The sequence below is a fragment of the Dermacentor andersoni genome, chromosome 1 (genome assembly GCF_023375885.2).
Source record: "Dermacentor andersoni chromosome 1, qqDerAnde1_hic_scaffold, whole genome shotgun sequence".
In the NCBI taxonomy this organism is placed as follows: domain Eukaryota; kingdom Metazoa; phylum Arthropoda; class Arachnida; order Ixodida; family Ixodidae; genus Dermacentor; species Dermacentor andersoni.
Genome location: NC_092814.1, coordinates 389,450,436 through 389,467,394, shown reverse-complemented (window position 1 = coordinate 389,467,394; position 16,959 = coordinate 389,450,436). Strand labels below are relative to the sequence as shown.

The window sequence follows — 16,959 nt, the reverse complement described above, 5'->3', positions numbered from 1 at the left end:
CGAGCTCAGCTGAGGCATCACTTTGATGGACCCAAAAGGGACCTTTAAAACAAACGAGAAGGTTGCCACGGCAGCCTTTCAGCTTGAGAAATCCAGAAGAAATGCTGGGGTGAGATCGCCACAAGCATCTCGCGTACTGTACTTCTCACTGACTTGCACGAAAAACCCCATGTCCGTCAGCCTTGCTTGCTTTACGCGAAGCTTGCTGACATCCTTTTCCAAGGCATCCAGGTCCTTTATGTAGTGCAGTGGAAGGTCCCTAGTGAAAATGAGGCCCTGCAGGGACTGAATCTTCTGCAGGGCCTCCTGTGTAGACAATGTTGAGGCAGCCTGCTCTATCGCATCATCGCTGCCGTCATCGCCGTCAATGTCGTCGTTATCCGATGCAAGCACGTTCGCAATGGTTACCTCATCAGATAGAAGTTCTGATGATTCTAATGTGTTGTCAGCATGTACAAACTCTTAAGAGTCCTGAAGCATCCTCGTCGACTTGTCGACATTGTCAACACTGGTATCCTTGACTGCTGACTTTTGGCAATACTTTTGCTTTGGTGCCTTAATTCGGCCATGGGCATTCATTGGCATCACATGGCTGCCCATTCTGCTGATGTCTTTCTATGCTGGTTCAGAAAGTGTTGTTGCCAGTTTGACAGCATGTGCACTGCTCTTCTGCTTGACATTGTGCCACAGCCAGCGTTGCGCAAACTCATGGCTTTCTTAAATGTACAGGTTGTGCAGCCATTGTGCAAGCTTTTTGTAACAGATTACAAAAGTGATGCACTTCTTGGTTAGTGGCACACACGCAGGAATGTTCTAGTGGTTTGACCACAATAGTCAACCTAGCTGGCAAAGGAGGCATACTCAAAGCCTGTATGGTTGTTAGTTGGCTGTAGACACGAGACTGATGACAAAAAAGAAAGTTTACATTCATGCGTCATCAAGACTTCTAGCAGAGTTGATATGGCAAAAGTGGTGCTGCACTGCACTTGCACCGAGTCATCTTGCGTGTCATTGTACTGTCAAGAAATGGCTCCGAAAGTGCAGCCTAATCGAAGAGATCCCATTGACAGGAAATGTCACATCTACTTTAAATTGTTGGTAAATAGTAGAAGTGATGAGGATTTACTGGGACAAGCTTAGAAATAGCCCTAGGCTTTGAGCTGTAATTTGGAGATTACGTACCAGAAAAGCTACTTGCACCTCTGTTTCTCTCACTACAAGGGCATAAGGATAGCTTTGAGTCAGCATGGTCAAAGACATGTGGACATAACCTGCACATGTCTAGGAGGGAGCATGTTGTCAGGCAGCCTCCTCTCTTTTGGAGCTCATCCATGCGTTGACTCTTGGACCCTACATGGTTACGTGGTTGCCTTTTAAGGCATTGTTTGTTTGGCAGTAGCTCTTAGTGATGCCCTCGTCAAGATCGACCCTCTCCACCTGCTCTCTGTCCTACTCTCCCCCAAACTCATGTGTTCTGTGGCTAGAAATTACCACTCGCATATCATGTGATGAGGGCCTATTTCCTATGAGCCTTTCCTTTTTTTATATTTACGAGAATACTGCAGGCCTCTGAAGGGCCCTTGCAGGAAGGGCATAAAGTAGGACAAACGTCAACCAATGACAATCAAGATAGACAATGAAAATTCAATAGTTATACAAAGCTAAACAACTAGGCAAAGATACAATAAAAACTTGAATCAAACACTGAATTTTTACACTGTAAAATAAGAAATAAACGCTGTGGCAAAATTTTTACACTGTAAAATAAGAAATAAACACTGTGGCTTGATTCAAAGGCCTTTTGACAATAACAAGGTAAGGTTTACTTTGCACAGTAGAGTCAGTGCTACATAGGGTTGTAGGAGGTAAACTGTTCCTTTCAGAGATGGTGTGAGGAAAATGTGATTACTATTTAAAATAATTGGTTTTGGTGCTGAAAGGGGTTAACAATTTAACATGGCGACTTCTTATTAGTTGTAATCTCGATGGTGTTAGATAGGCTTCAGGTCAAAAGGAAAATTTGTTATAATTAAGTAAAAATTTTATATCTTTGAACTTTTTGTCACAGTTGTAATGTTGGGATATCATGTTTTTTTTATTAAATTTGTTGTAGAGTCAGTTCTAAAATACCTGGAAAATATGAAGTGAAACACCCTTGTGTAGCATTCTTTGAGTGCCTCTGTGTCACGCTTAGTGTAGAGGTCCAAGATGGTGCATGTGTACCCAAGTCCTAGTCTTATAATCGGATGTGTAAGCTAGTAACTTAGTTTCTGCCTGAAAAAACCAAGCTGACGCAGTGATGATGGGATAGTGTGGGGCACGTTCAAACTGAGGCTGTGAGTAATTGTGATGCCTTGGTATTTGCATTCAGTGACTTCAGAAGTGGTTGCGATGGAAGCCTTCAAGTTAAGAACAGACTGTGCCTTCATAAACATTTGTCAGCGTTATATGATTGTCGCTAGTTCCATGGCTGTGATGTTCCTTTGTGTTAGGGCAATGAGAGCCTGGCCACCAGCCTGGAATTCCTGCTTGTGGAAGGCCAGCGGCTGCGCGGTGCTGCCCACTGGCGCCTGTTCGCCGAGGGAGGAGGAGTCCCTCCCCTGGCCCTGGATGACCCGCAGCTGGCTGACTTCACCCACCCCCCCTCTCTGGCCGACACCGAGAGTTTCGTCTCGGCTGAGGGCACGTCCGATGTGAGCAATCTTCTGCGGGGTTGATCAGTAGAAGGGACGAGTTGGTGCCTGTGCTTATGCTTAACCCTTTCAGGGTCTATTTTTTTTATTGCAGATTCCGATTCTTTTTAGGGACCTATTTCGAAAAAAATGTACGGTAATTTTTCTTGAGTGACCGTAAGGTGAGAAAAAAATATTTTGCATTGGTGTATACGTACTCTTCATTTATGAATAACAACAATAAAAAAGGAAATAAACGTATAAGAATAAAAAATTTGATGCATTGTTATACACATAGTTCAAGGCTTTGAAAATGCGCACACAAGAATATTGCGCAAGTCTCAAATGCTCCTGCTCATACACTAATATGTACGTCTATAGCGTAATCAAACTACGCAGGTGCGTGCACGCAAGAAAACTGTGTTGTTGTGTGCCCGTGAAAAAGCAAAACGTGTGGCAAACTTCTGCTAATCTTCATCTTATCGCCAACCAGAGGCAATTAGTTATCGAGATTCTCAAAGAAAAAAAAAAAAACTGAATGCCCGGTGGCATCCTTCCTGTACATACCCCTGTGAGCACTAAACAAACGAGAAACAAGCGGTCACCCTTTGAGCGATTAGTAACGAGATAGCCATCAGTTTTGCAAGCGCAAGAAGCCGATACCGCCCGCCAGGTACCCAAGGGGGACCCCTCCCCCCCGAAATTAAGACGCATACCCCCTCCCCACTCACGCCACCACTTCCCACACACATTCCTAAAGCGCCGCCAAATCAATGTTGAGATTTAACAGCTATTTGGTGATCAACATTTTGCTGCCTGTTTCCCTCCTTTTGGATGGCGGTAGTTATCGGCGTCTCCTGGGATGTGAAGGCCAGTTCCCTCATCAATTCGGTGCCCGTGTGATTAACTCCAGATGCATTCAGTTGCCACCATCTGTTCAATGGTCATGCGCATTGTTGTTGCTTCGTTAGTTCAACCTTCTTCGTTTAGACTGATCCAGGGACCAGGAAAGGGATTCAGCTCTTGGTCAGCTGGTCTGCATGCACGTGAAACGAGTTGCGGCCAGAGAAAATGCCAATTGCGTTTAACTTTTTTTTTTGTTTCATTATTTCCTCGAGTGATGGCTCGCTGCGACGATGACAGATCCTCGGAACCATATACCCGTCATATGGGTTACATAAGGTGGAAAATAAAATAATGCGAGACAGCATCCATCATCAAACCCTGCAATAACCCTTAAACTCATAGGCAATATGACTGTCATCTGTTAACTCGTCTGGTTTTTCTGTAATTGCACAGCTCTTTTTGTGCAAACTTGCCAACTGGAAGCAAGAGTCGCAAGGATTTGAGAAATTAAGCGATCTACTAGTGAGAGAGCCAAGGCAACAGGGAAACAGGAAGGAAAGGCGAAAATTAGCAAATTTAAGTGTTATGAAAATATTTATGTATCAACATCTTTTTATTTAAAAAGGAAGTAGAGAAAATGCCGCCGGAAGTGAAGAACAATTCCGTGTGTTCTGAATGACGCTTCTACAGTTATTATTCGAGCCGCTCAACGTAGCCACTTGTCTGCTGTGCTTATGTACAGGTGTTTTTCTAACCTTCTGGTGGTGGGTGCAGTATGTGTAGAATCGCAGCTTCCTGCGCCATATGCGGTTGTACGCGACTGGCGGCCATGCATCGTTACGTAACTGCCCAAATAACAATACGAGTTGCTTGTGGCACTTAACTTGTTAGAGCAATAAACGAGGGATCCAAAAGAACTGTGATTGTTGCACAAATATATATTTCCGTATAATTCTTCCAGAGCTAATTCAAAAAACGCTAATATAGTCTGATACAACTTAAGTCTGCAATGAAGCCCCGCCCATGCCTTCATAACTGCCAGCCACTGTTCCTCTGTGAAGCTGCAAATAATTTGTGCTTCAAACTTTTTCTGTTACCGAATTAAGGTGGTAACAACAAAAATTAAATTATTAGCGCGTAATTTTATACCTTTTCCCTCGCCTATTATAGTGGAATGGCGAATGTCTAATTCTTTAACTGAAATAACATGCTTGCTTCGCTGAACTATTTGTTGTGAAGTTTCACTTCAGTTGGCAGTGAAGTTTTATGAGTAAAACGGGTTCAGCAGTGAAATGAACTGCACCGCAGACTTTTGAAGAGCGAAATACTCAGACTCCATACATTTTGTGTATGTCTGTTGTACACCTCACTGCTTCCGCAGATGAAAAGATTCAAGAACAGCAGATGCTCCGGAGGTATCAAGTACGACACCATTCTGAAAAGGTTGCATGACGACGATTTTGTTTGCTTCAGTGATTGGCTGGCGGAGTAACACAACTCCACACGGTCCGTGTGCCTTTGTTGCCAACTGCTGTTTTTTTAAGTTCTGTTCTACTAAAGTAATCTTTATTTTACACTTTCGCTTCTTTACTTGTTCTTGGCCGTGCTCTCCTTGCGCATTCCTGCGCGAGTCCATTTGACGTGTTTCTTTGTTTGCCAAGTAAAGGAGAGGGGTATCGCACAGGCGTACCTGTAAAATACACCTGATTCCATTTCTCTTTTGTGTGTTTACGCATCCTTATCGCAAATGGTGGGTGTTATTCACATTTGTACTAGTAAAGGTACCCCCCCCCCCCCATTCGTATTGAAAAGTTACCTTGGGTTGCCCCCCCCCCCCCCCCCAAAAAAAAAAAATCCTCGGTACGTGCCTGCCGCCTGCGGAACAAAACCCAAACCGCCACCCGCCCGCGTGCCCGCCCGCCCGCTCGCCCACTCGCCAATGCGCGGGCAGTAGTATATAGACGTGTGGGAGCAAACTAGCTCTAAAGCAAACCATGCAATGAAAACCGAGAGAGGGAGGCTCGTGAAAAAAATTTCCTGTGTTCCCACATAGTGGCAGCACATGACAAAAGAAAAAGTTAGGAAATTGGCGCGCTTTTTAAACGTACAGACGGCGCCATAAATATACGGCATTGTCCATGTTGGACTTGTTCGTGGCGCCGTATATTTACATCGTTGACCCTATGGGGTTAAACACCACGGCAAGCAACACAGCACAAGTGCCGATGTTGTGCCTTTGCCTCACTGTTAGTATTTACATAGGGGAGCGCGAATATCGAATTATATATTTCAAATCAACTTTCTGGAAACTTTTTACGAAATTTAATGCATACAGATATTGGGCGGGACGACGCAATGCGGCTCATGCTCGAGAATCTCCTAGCATCGCATAACAAGAATGTAGCAACCGATCAGTAATATAGATATATAGGAATTGGTATCTACAGTATGGTCTACTCTTATTAATGAGAACACCAAATTAGTGTGCCAGCACTGATTACAGCTCAGTTCTAGTATATGAAAGTCTGGAAAATATTTTTTTTTATGGATACGATTTCTGTTGAATGGAATCAAGGGCTTTCTTATCCCTCTGAAACTAATGAATTAGTGATGTTTAGTTGTACCAATGAGGTTTTCAGTTCAATTGTTTGAGGTTTGAATAAGTTTATTCTTTCTTTCCAAACACAAAAGAAAGTGAAGCAAGAGCTAAAGGCATGCAGCCTGACAAGGGCTCTTGGTCCAGTCAGCATCTCAAGCGGAGAAATTGCATATACGAGAAATTAAATGTGATGCAATATCATTGCGTATATTTAGACACAAAGTATACAATTTTCTGCAATCTAGCAATGCAAAATAAAAGGGTGGTTAGTTTTGCGGAAATTCGGAGATATAAAGCAGTATTCACGTACACAGTGTAAATGCACAGTTGAACCCACTTACACGAATATTCAGATGCCATGAAAATTCCATTGTTATAACTGGGTTGCATGAAAAAATCAAAATAGGGGGATGGCAGAGCTGTTGTGAGAAAACTATAATGTCGTGGACGCCAGTGTCCCTCCTCACCACCTTCTTCCATCCGGCTCCTGATTGTGTTCCCTTGTTTAACTGCGTCCTGGGGGCTCCGATCGCGTGTAACAAGCCATGGCTGTCGGTGTTAAAGAATGGCACTGCTATAACAACTGCAAAGAGGGGTCACGAGTGGCAAGCGATATGCAAGCACCGCCGTGGCATCGCTATGGTGGCCCCAAAAGGGGCCTTTTAAAATATGCGAGAATGTTGCTGCGGCAGCCTATCAGCTTGGAAAATCCAAAAGCAACACTGAAGCGAGATCACCACAAGCATCTCACCACGAACTTCTCACTGGCTTGCACGAGAAAACCCTATGTCTGTCAGCCTTGCATGCTTTACGCGAAGCTTGCCGACATCCTTATCCAAGGCATGCAGGTGCTCCACGTAGTGCAGGGGTAGCTTCTTCGCGAAAACAAAGCCCTGGAGCTTTGTTTCACCATCTGCCAGACCTCCTGTGAGGACAACATTGAGGCAGCCTGCACTACAGCATCATTGCTGCCATCGCTATCTGATGCAAGCACGTACGCGATGATCGCCTAATTGGTTAGAAGCACTTAGTTTCCAAATCTATAGCCGTGCGCTTTCTTTTTACCGGCAACGTCATGCATTGCTGATGATCAGCGGGTAAATTAGCCATCTTCCATTTTGGTGGCAAGAAACCGCGTGACTAGGAACAATTTCGACGCAACCAACAATGACGAGCGCGAGCGATAAAGCTGTTTGCAGAACTGCCATGGAACTGTGCTGAATGAGAAGCCAACTACGCCAGCGAGCCGCGCAGTTGGTGGCATAGAGCTGTGGACCCAGCCCATTCGTGTTCGGAGGAGTGGAAGGGCGACGGGAGAGAGGCGCGCGGAGATGGCTGGAAAATGAGCACGCTGCAGCTGTTGGAGCAGCGGCCCCTTGTGTAGCGGCTTGAATTCCTCATTTTATTTTTTTTTATTTTCATCGATTTTGCATTTCACTACCTTTTGGCTCTGACACGCAGCAGCCAAACTTCATTGCTATAACCGATAATGAGGCATCAGGGCATTGTAGCGAGCGGATTATGTCACTATGGAAAACATGCAAAAGTTGACGGTGAAGCAGCTTCTCATTGTTATTACAGATATATTGTTAAAACCGGAATCGTTATAAGTGGGTTCGACTGTAATACATAAAAATACTGAGAACAATAAATCTCGCGGAAGATAACTCACACAAATATTTGAGACAGTTTATTTTCACATATAATGCATTCACGCATACACTTGAAAGTTTTCAAAACACACATAAAAGAATAAAAGTAAAATTTCTATGGAAACACAGAAGAAAATCTCAGTTTTGCGCAGTACCATATTCTAACACTATTCTTCTAATATGCTTTTTATTGATGCACTGATTAAAGTTAATTTTTTGCCCTATTCCATTGAACAAATTGGGAATTTGGTAGTTTATATGCTGTGTACCATAATTAGTTCTAATTTGCAATTTCTCCTCAAGCAATACTGTGGTGAAGGTTTAATTGATGCAATTCTATATAATTGATTTTTTTATATGCTGTATTAGACTTCAAACCTGCGATAACAAAACCCCTGCGAGTGGCTGTAGGGTTCAATGCATTTCATACCTATCGACAACGAAATGTCGCTGTACTACAATCCTGTATCAACAAAATTTACCGAAATGTAACCCTGCTTATTGCTTCCTCGTGCAAGGCTAGCAGGCTCCAAAATGTGCTCAAATGTAATTGCTTCGCACTACAATTGCGTAAAATACCACCCTGTTACACTTGCGTGGGTGCCACCATATTTTTTTACAAAAACAACCAAGCGCCGGAAGCAATTGTGTACTCTGGAAACCCGTCATGGCCACCATCCTTGTTGTTGATTGCCCGTTTGAAGGGCCACGCATGTTGTTACCACATGCTTGCCAACTCTTCCGAATTTTCCGTAAAATGTACGAATTTCAAGCAGTCTCATGATTTATGACTCTTGCTTGAAATCTTACGGAAAACATTTTATTTGTCAAAAAAAAAAAAGTTCAAATGTCGTAAAACTACACCCTGGTACCTTGCGCCACCACGAGAGGGCAATACGTATGTGTGGTATCATCGTCAACAGCTGCAAGGTTGTAGTGACTTCTGTCATCTACTAGGGGGGTCACGAATCCATATCCAAAGCTCGATAGTGCCGATAGCACCTCTAGCGCCTCCGCAAACCTGTTGCCATGCTGTTGCCTTTGCTCGCGCGAGCGTGCGAGTTTGGACTTCAGTCAGCTTCAGTCGCTGCAGTGTTGGCCTTGCCTTTTGTGTGACTAGCTGCTGCGTCGGACGCAGTGCGACTCCGGCCTGTAGCAGCTTCGCAGTGCAATGGCGGGCTCGAAGCCCCGACATACTTCCAAGTGTTTTTGAAATCGTGCACGGCAGAATTTCCGTGCTTCATGCCGTCGAAGAAAAGGGAGAAGTTCGGATTCTGCACCACGTGTGCCTGTGATAAGAACATCTCGCATGGCAGCAAGTCTGACATCAAGGTCCACGTCGCTTCAAAAAAGCATCAGGGATACGTGCGAGCCCCGGACAGCCAGCCAAGCCCAGCAAGTTTTGTACGCAGCGACAACAACCTCGGTGTGATTCGTGCAGAATGCCTCTTCACGGCGTTTTTAGTTGAACACAGCATCCCACAGAGTTTCAGCGATCATGCGGGACCACTTTTCTGGAAGATGTTCCCCAACTGCAAAGAAGCGAAACTCTACGCCTGTGGACGAACAAAAACGACGTCACTTGTTCGGGAAATGGCTGCCAACGCGGAGACTCCTTTGCTGGATGCTCTAAAACAGCAAGTGTTTTCGATTGCTGTGGACGGCAGTAACAATGGGATACACAACTTTACCCTATTGTTGCGACATATTTCATTAAAGAAATGAGTAGAGTCAAAAGCTGCCTTCTTTGCCTCGGGACAATCCAAGGGGTAGCGACGGGTCACAATATTGCCAATCTGGTTCTGGACTACATGAACTCTTGGAATTTGTCTCTTGGAAACCTGTTGGTTATGTGTTTGTACAATGCCAATGTAATGATCGGCAAGAAAAACAGTGTTTCTACTGTGTTAGGAGAGGCTCAACCAGGTTTGATAGGGGTTGGTTGCCTGTGCCATCTCATAAACTTGGCTGCCCAAAAAGGAGCTTCATGTCTTCCTGTAAAGGTTGATGAGGCTTTGGTTGACATTTTTTTTTTACCTAGAGAAAAGCTCGAAACAAAAAGATCGACTTAGAGTTCCAGAAAATGCATGACGCCAAGGTCAGAAAGATGTTGAAGCATTTGCCGACACGTTGGCTGTCGTTGGGAAAGTGTTTGAAGAGGCTGCTCGATCAGTGGTAACCACTACTCGGCTTTTTTTTTTTTTTTTTATCTGAAACAAAGCAGTGCAGCAAGCAGAGCTTGTTTTTGGAGTCATACCGAATTCCAAAGACTTCCTCACAAACCCCCAAGAATCCTGCACTGACCCCAAAGTCTGCTACACATCTTCACAAGACTGCTGCAGGCCTCGGGAAAAAAAGCACCGACGGCAATAAACTCTCGCTAAGAGGGAAGGAGCTCATCCTTAATCCCCCCCAAAATAATTGAAACTTAATACCAAAGATTCTGGGAAGCCAGCCATGTTACCCATGAGGAGCGCCTGTTTTATTTTTTTGTCATCGGAGCTAAACAGGGCATGCTGTCTTTTTCTCCAAAATGTTATACCGCTTTTTGAAAAGGCAAACTGCCTTCTTCAGGCACAGGCTCCTCAGGTTCATGTACTGAGGGGCCTCTTGAACTGCTCTTTTCGAGGATCTTCTGTCTAGATTTGTGCGCCCAGGTGTTGTCAAGGCGTGTCATTAATTGCTGGAAGTTGACTATGGAGCTGCAGAGAACCAGAAAGCTGATGAAGGCAGTCATTGGCAGCACAACTAACTCTGTAGTTGAGACACTGAGCTGCATTGAGAGAGAGCAGTTCTTCTCTGCAGTACATCTGTACTTAATGGTAGCATGCGATTACATTCGCCACAAATTCCCGCTAGAAGACGTCAATCTCAAGATTGCTGAAGTTGCTCAAGTACAAGCTCTGGAAACTGTTTCATTAAACAGCGTACGTCATTTTATTATGGCGTTCCGGGCTACCCTACCCCAGCAGAGTGGCGAATCAAAAGAAGAAGCAATTGACGCCTTTGAAGTCGACTTTGCCAACTTGCAAGCATATTGGATTCCAGCCGAAATATTGAATGAACCAAGGTGCAACGTGCAGTGATCGCAATTAGGAAGCATTCGAAGTGTCGACGGATCGCTCAGGTTCCACAGAATTTCAATGGTTATGCTGGGTATTCTCTCCGTTTCCCACAGCAATGCTGAATGTGAGAGAATATTCAGCACTGTGAACAAAACTCACGTAGTTTCGCTCATCTGTGTGTGAGAAAACACTTGAAAGTCTGCTGATGGTCAAGGGACACCAGAGTGGTACTTGCTTTGAACGAACCTACATGGAGAAGTTTCTGAAGCAGGCAAAGTTGGCAACAGCCATATCATTGCAAAAATAAATTGTGCCCCAGTGGAGTTTTTGCTCTTCACTGTCCAAGACAGGGATTTTACTTGCGGTTGTGAAAACGTGAGTAACCTTGTCGCGAAAGGTAAATCCCTAAAAGAAGAAAAAGAAAGAAAGTGCTGCCGTGCACCTTCCACCGTGATAGTTTTATGAAGTTCCAAATTTTCAGATTGGCAGGTATGCTACCGACATGTTGCGACGGTTTTTGCACATCTAATGCAATGCTTAATGTACGCCTCGGTGAACAAAATGCAGTGAAAGCAAGGAAATCCACGCCCCATTGACGTGGAATTGTTTATGGCACTTGAAATGGTGGTCTTAGCATGAAGTGCCACGCATCAGGCCGTGATTGAGCGAAGGAATACGCATCCCTTGCTTCAACAATGCTGTTTTTGGTGCCACCCGACAGGCATTGCGCGCGGATTCGGCGACAGACGTAGATTTGTACGAAGGGGCCGTAATCTCGATCAATTGCCTTTGAATATTTAAGATATGATCATTTTCGTGCTCTGCACTGGACGCATCGGCCCCTGCGGGTGACAGCATGCACTGGAGAAATTCCGCTGCATGCGTGAAGCGTCCGGTACTAAGTTATGCAAAATCTCGCAAAAGTGATCGTATCTCTAAAAGCCATTGACCGAGAATGCTGCTCCCCGGCAGTGCTGCCACTGCTGATCAACGCATGCGGCGCACTTTGTGCTGTCGGCAGTGTGGTTCTATATTCTCAAGCAGAGCTTGCCAAAGTAGGCTGACGGAATTGCGACAGCAAAATTGCGTTCTGCGACGCATTACCTATCTGTACTGTCTCATTTCGCCACAATCAAATCCTCACAAAAGTGAATTTTTTTGTGTTGCCCACCGATTCCGTTATTGCGAGGTTCAACTGTAGTTTACAAGTATATATCTGGGTTACGCTGAGTATTTCATGCTTAAGAAACAGTTGATGAGTATGTGACTGTGGACATGTGTTTTACGGCAATTTTTTATTTATTGCTTAGAAAGTTCTTTCCTGTTTTTCTCCAAAATACAGAAGGGCTATCCCAAACAATGTTACTAGAACCAACTCAGTTTCAAAGTTGTGCTGATAACATGGGCCCTGTGGTGGTCGCGAGAACAAATGGCACTGCGATCAAGTCGTGCTACTCGCAGTGCTTCTGGTTGTGCGCTGCCTTTACTGCGGGTGCGTCTCCGTGTGGTTGTTTTGTTGCTGTGCATTTGTTGCCTCCTGCAGAAGTTCGTGCAGAGGTGTGAAGCCTGGCTTGTGTCGAGCATGTAATATGTCGACGTGTTTTGCTCCAGGTTGAAAAAGCACGTGTAAGTTGTCAGCTAAGCACCACATTTAGCGTGTAAGCATTCTTTGGCGAGTACCACCAAAGTTAGTTAGTAAGTGAATGTTCCCTAATTTATACTGCCTATAAAAATACTATCCTTACTTCGTATGGATATCTACTAATTTGCTATCCTAATTGATGCCTCGCCTTTCGGGCGAAACTGCAACTTTTTTTGTGTGTGTGTGTGTTAGGGTAGCACCCAGCAGCTGATATTCCAGAGGCGAATCCTGTAATGAATGGCAGACTGTATTTGTTGATGTTACTAGCATAAAAGCTATTTAAACTGTGACTACTTCCACTTACTACGTCCGTGGTATGACAAAGCAGTGGTATTGCAGTGAAACTGTCAGCTGGAAACTTTGCTGGTTGTTGGCAACTGCGTCGTGTCAGCGCTGGGTTTGAACACACCTCAAGCAGCCGCTGCAGTTGCTTACAAGTCTCAGCAACCATTATTAATTTTGAGCATGGGTGTTTATGTGTTGTGTCAATATATTGTGGCATCCTAGCCATGACCGGACTAGGACACACCTACCCTGAACCCATCTATGAGTCTTGTCACCCACTGGACATATCAAAATGATGGCAGTCACTATGAGTGGGAGAAGCTGACAGTCACTTGATTTTAAGCTGACTGGATGCTGCATAGCTTGGGGCACTGAAGCCGTTGAGGTAGGTGAGCCCTTCTGTAGGCAATGTTGATGTTTCATCCCCCAGGTAGCAGTGGTGGCTGATCTGGAGGCCAGCCCAATTCCCCCGGTGGAGCAGTCAGCTCTGTACATGGAAGCATTGGAGCTGCTCAAGAGAGAAGGCATCCCTTGCCGGACATACAGGTGAGCCCGTCTGGTATCTGCAGCACACATTGGTTTGTGGTCTTGCTGCCACAAAATTACTCCTATGCTCTGCATGCTTTACACATTTGTGTCATGCTGACGAGGAAAACGCTGCGAAGGGGACGGGACATGCGCTTGACCTGTCAGTGTGTGTTGTCCTCCTTAGCACAGCACTAATTTGCAAAGCATAGAATGCCTTACCCAGCAGTTCACATTGTTTCGACTGTGTGCGTGTTACAGAAAATGGCTGCTTCCTTCAGTGATGTTAGTGAAAATAGTCAAAAGAGGAGACGAAGCTCGAATGAGGGTGGTCTAGGGGGATGAGCTTGTGAGGCACCCCATGGTCAGCTGAGGGATTTTTCATAACACGGCTGATACAAGAGAGCACTAAAATATTTTTTTCATCTTTGGTAGATGGTGTTTTGTCACCCTCATTGCCCATGTGTGACCAATATCAACTGCTGCACATATAAAGCATGTCCCATCTTTTCTTTGTTTTGACAGTAATGATTTACATCGGGCAAGATTTTTAACTGACTAGGTGTTTGCTAACTACAGTAGAACCTCGTTCATACATTTTGGAAAAAGATGCAAAAGAAAAACGTACTGGCTGGGAAAACGTGCGATCCGAAGTGACTAGAAAATTTGACAGATTCAACTGTAAATAACATCTACATAATGCTAAGCATTGCGTGAATCATTGGGGCACAAGGCACTAAGTACATGGAGCTGATGGCGCTTCAGGAGCCTAAGATGCATTTTGCTGTTTTTCTATTGTGTAGTGTTTTAAGACGGTGATGGGAAACCAAAACAAAATTGAGCTGGTGGGCAATGCTGTATGCCGCTGGAGCAAAACATGATGCCCACATCTGCCCATGTCTGCAGCAGGCAGCAGCACGTTTGGTGCATTGCAACACCTTTACCCGAGCACATGAGGGTTGGACCTTCTCGCGTGTAGCCGTGCACGGCTTAGTCGTATCTGGGGAAAGGGGGATCCCGAGGGTTGAGCCGATGCTGGGTGTTCGGACATTTAAGGCCCCCCAACTCTTTGGCAGAGGCCAAAGGCTCTTTGTCCTCAACTTCATATAAATGGCACCTCCAGATTGACCCACCTGGAGAAAACTGACCGTCGCCTTTTCCTGTCTCTCTTTCCTGAAATCTTCGTCTCTGTGTCCCACTTTTTGGCCTTTCCTGTCATCTTCTCTCTTCCATTTACTTCCTTTCTATTTGGCGGCAAGAGTTAACCTTGTGTGGCTATCCAACCTTGGGTACAGTCGCCGACCGTTTATTCGGACCTCACGGGGACTGCGAAAATGTCCAAATAAACAGGTGTCCGAAAAAGCAGATTAAGAAAAAAAAATGAAATCCTTTATTTCCACGCACTTATTTGGGCTCGGCAGTAGGCTTGGAAGAAATCGTGAATGCGCCGTTGCACGCTGTTCCGTTTACGCGCAATCAGATAAGCCTGAATCTCGGAGAGGGTTGTACGGTCACTATTAGCGGCTGAAAGCACAGTCACTGCTTGTACACGCTCCGCATGCGACGGCAGCGTAGCATATGGTGCGTCATCTTCCGACTCAGAGTCATCGTCCGGCGGTGCAGCAGAAACCTGACGAATGATCTTGCCGTCGTCGAGTTCTGCGCATGTCAATACAGCAGTGTCAGCACCTATGAAACTGCCAAATGAGACGGTGTCTGGAATCGCAATGCAACCACTGCGCAGGTCTCGGCAGTACATTTTCCGCGTCAGTAGGGAGCACATCGGAAGGCGACAAATCTTGGGCCTCCCGACACCCGCTTGCCGGCATTCCCCAGCGCAGTCTTCGCGGGCACTGTCGGCGCCATTAGACCCTTGACGCGATGTTTACGTATGCCGCGTTGGATCACCGAAACCTCGACACAGCACACAAAGCAAACACCACCGTGCCGACACTAGTCGCACAAACGAAAAACGCGGCCTGCTCGCAGCGTCGTGCGCGAAGAAACAAATCAGCTGCTGGATTGTCTTGACGTGGCTTACTAAGCTGAAACCGGGACTGCTGCAGAGCCACTCTATCTAACCAGGCAGAAACGATGATGATGAGCACGACCTACTGGAACTCCAGACCTGCACAGATATCCGGCTTCTATGGGAGCAGCTTGCGCCCACTTTCGTTCAACCAACGGCCGTAGGTGGCGCTTTTATAACCTGTTCGTCTGCTACGCGGTGGGCGGCTGTACGGCGTTGTAATTAGTACGGCAGCTGTTGTGTTGAGACGAACTGCTTGTCTAATTGTTGATTTATGCTACCGCAGTGACAGTGATGTCACAAGGCTTTGATCGGTCACTTGGCTCCAAAAGTTGACTGCCCGAACCTAAAAAATGTTGGAGCGTGTAGTCCGCTGCTCTCTAAAATAGCGTTAAATAGCCGCTCCTATTGCCTTTTTCAAGCAGATTATTATAAATCACATTGTGTATAGAGTTCGCAACGTACACGACAGTTTCATTGTACACGTTGTAAAATTCGCTTCTGCGCTCTTTAGAAACTTGAAGCCACCGTAATGTTCGACGACAGAACGATTACCACTCATTTTAACTCTTAAAAGTTGTCCGTGAATGCGTCACGAGTTCAAAAAGTGAATTATGCACACAGCTTCACTGCGTACGTATCTTAAGCACCACCGCCTTATGCTGCCGCCGTACCACGCAGAAAAGCTAGCTTTACAGTTTGAAAAGAGTTCCGTGAAACGATTTAAGGCCTGCAGTGCAGCACGTTTTAAAGCACTGGGATCGCTTAATTTTTTGCAAGCCTTCTACTGAGCTAGACATCCAACGATATTAAAAACAAGATATGCTCACCTTCCCTTGAAACAGAATCGATCAGCCTATTGCACATATCGGGAGGAGGACTTACTCGTGAATACTTTTACTATACTTTTACCAGATCATCTGCCTTTCACTACGGCACACAGCAGTAAATCCTAATGCCATCTACATTAGGCTATCTGTAATCAACTAAAAAAGCTAGATTATACTATTAATCTTTTTAAAAAATTTTTCCAGTCTCTTACGGATGTTAGGAAAGGCAAATTTATGCCGTCGATCTAGCATTGCAGCTGCCACCTATGCTCGTTGTTTACATTTCTTGCACTGCTCCTCCTCTTCTAGTTTCACTATTCAAGCGCGAAGCAGTCGCAAATATGTTTTCTTGTGAATTTATTCATTTACCGCCAATATAAGCGCTTTGTGCCTGCCGAAATGGCAAGACAAGCGCTGAACAGATCGCAGAAGGAGACGACAGCGAACAGGTTATAATTAGCGCCACTCTGCTCGTACGTTCTTTCCCTAGCGGCAAAAGGGGCGAACTAGACAAGGCGTGCTGGAGGAGGGAGATCTGTGCAGGTCTGGAGTTCAGTAGGTCGTGATGATGAGCGGGGATTTCCAGTAGCGCCACTTCGTGGGGCAGCAAGGAAGCTTCATTCAAAACAAAAATGGCGTTCAGCAAGTCGAATCATGCACCGGTCAGAGTCGGTGCATGGTGCTCTCGACCGAGTTGGCTCAAGGAGTGTCCGAAAAATCTGACGAGAGGTTGCAAGGTGTCCGAACTTTTGGCAGTTGTTATACATTATGGTCTATGGGGAGAATGGCGGTGCCGCGAAGCTGACCGAATAAT

The 16,959-nt window shown here is 45.4% G+C and overlaps 1 protein-coding gene across 14 annotated transcripts in view; it reads left to right on the top strand.

Moving 5' to 3' along the window:
* The window catches only part of Miga (mitoguardin), a 258,548-nt gene that overhangs the window by 59,403 nt on the left and 182,186 nt on the right, over positions 1-16,959 (top strand). For all 14 annotated transcript variants that reach the window (XR_008609941.2, XR_008609943.1, XR_008609942.1 and 11 more), the window contains 2 exons: positions 2,493-2,693; positions 13,192-13,307. Coding sequence is in view for 11 of the 14 variants with exons in the window: in XM_055064981.2 (XP_054920956.1) it covers positions 2,493-2,693; positions 13,192-13,307 (317 nt within the window). In the remaining 3 variants the exon portion in view is untranslated. The remainder of the gene's footprint in view (positions 1-2,492; positions 2,694-13,191; positions 13,308-16,959) is intronic.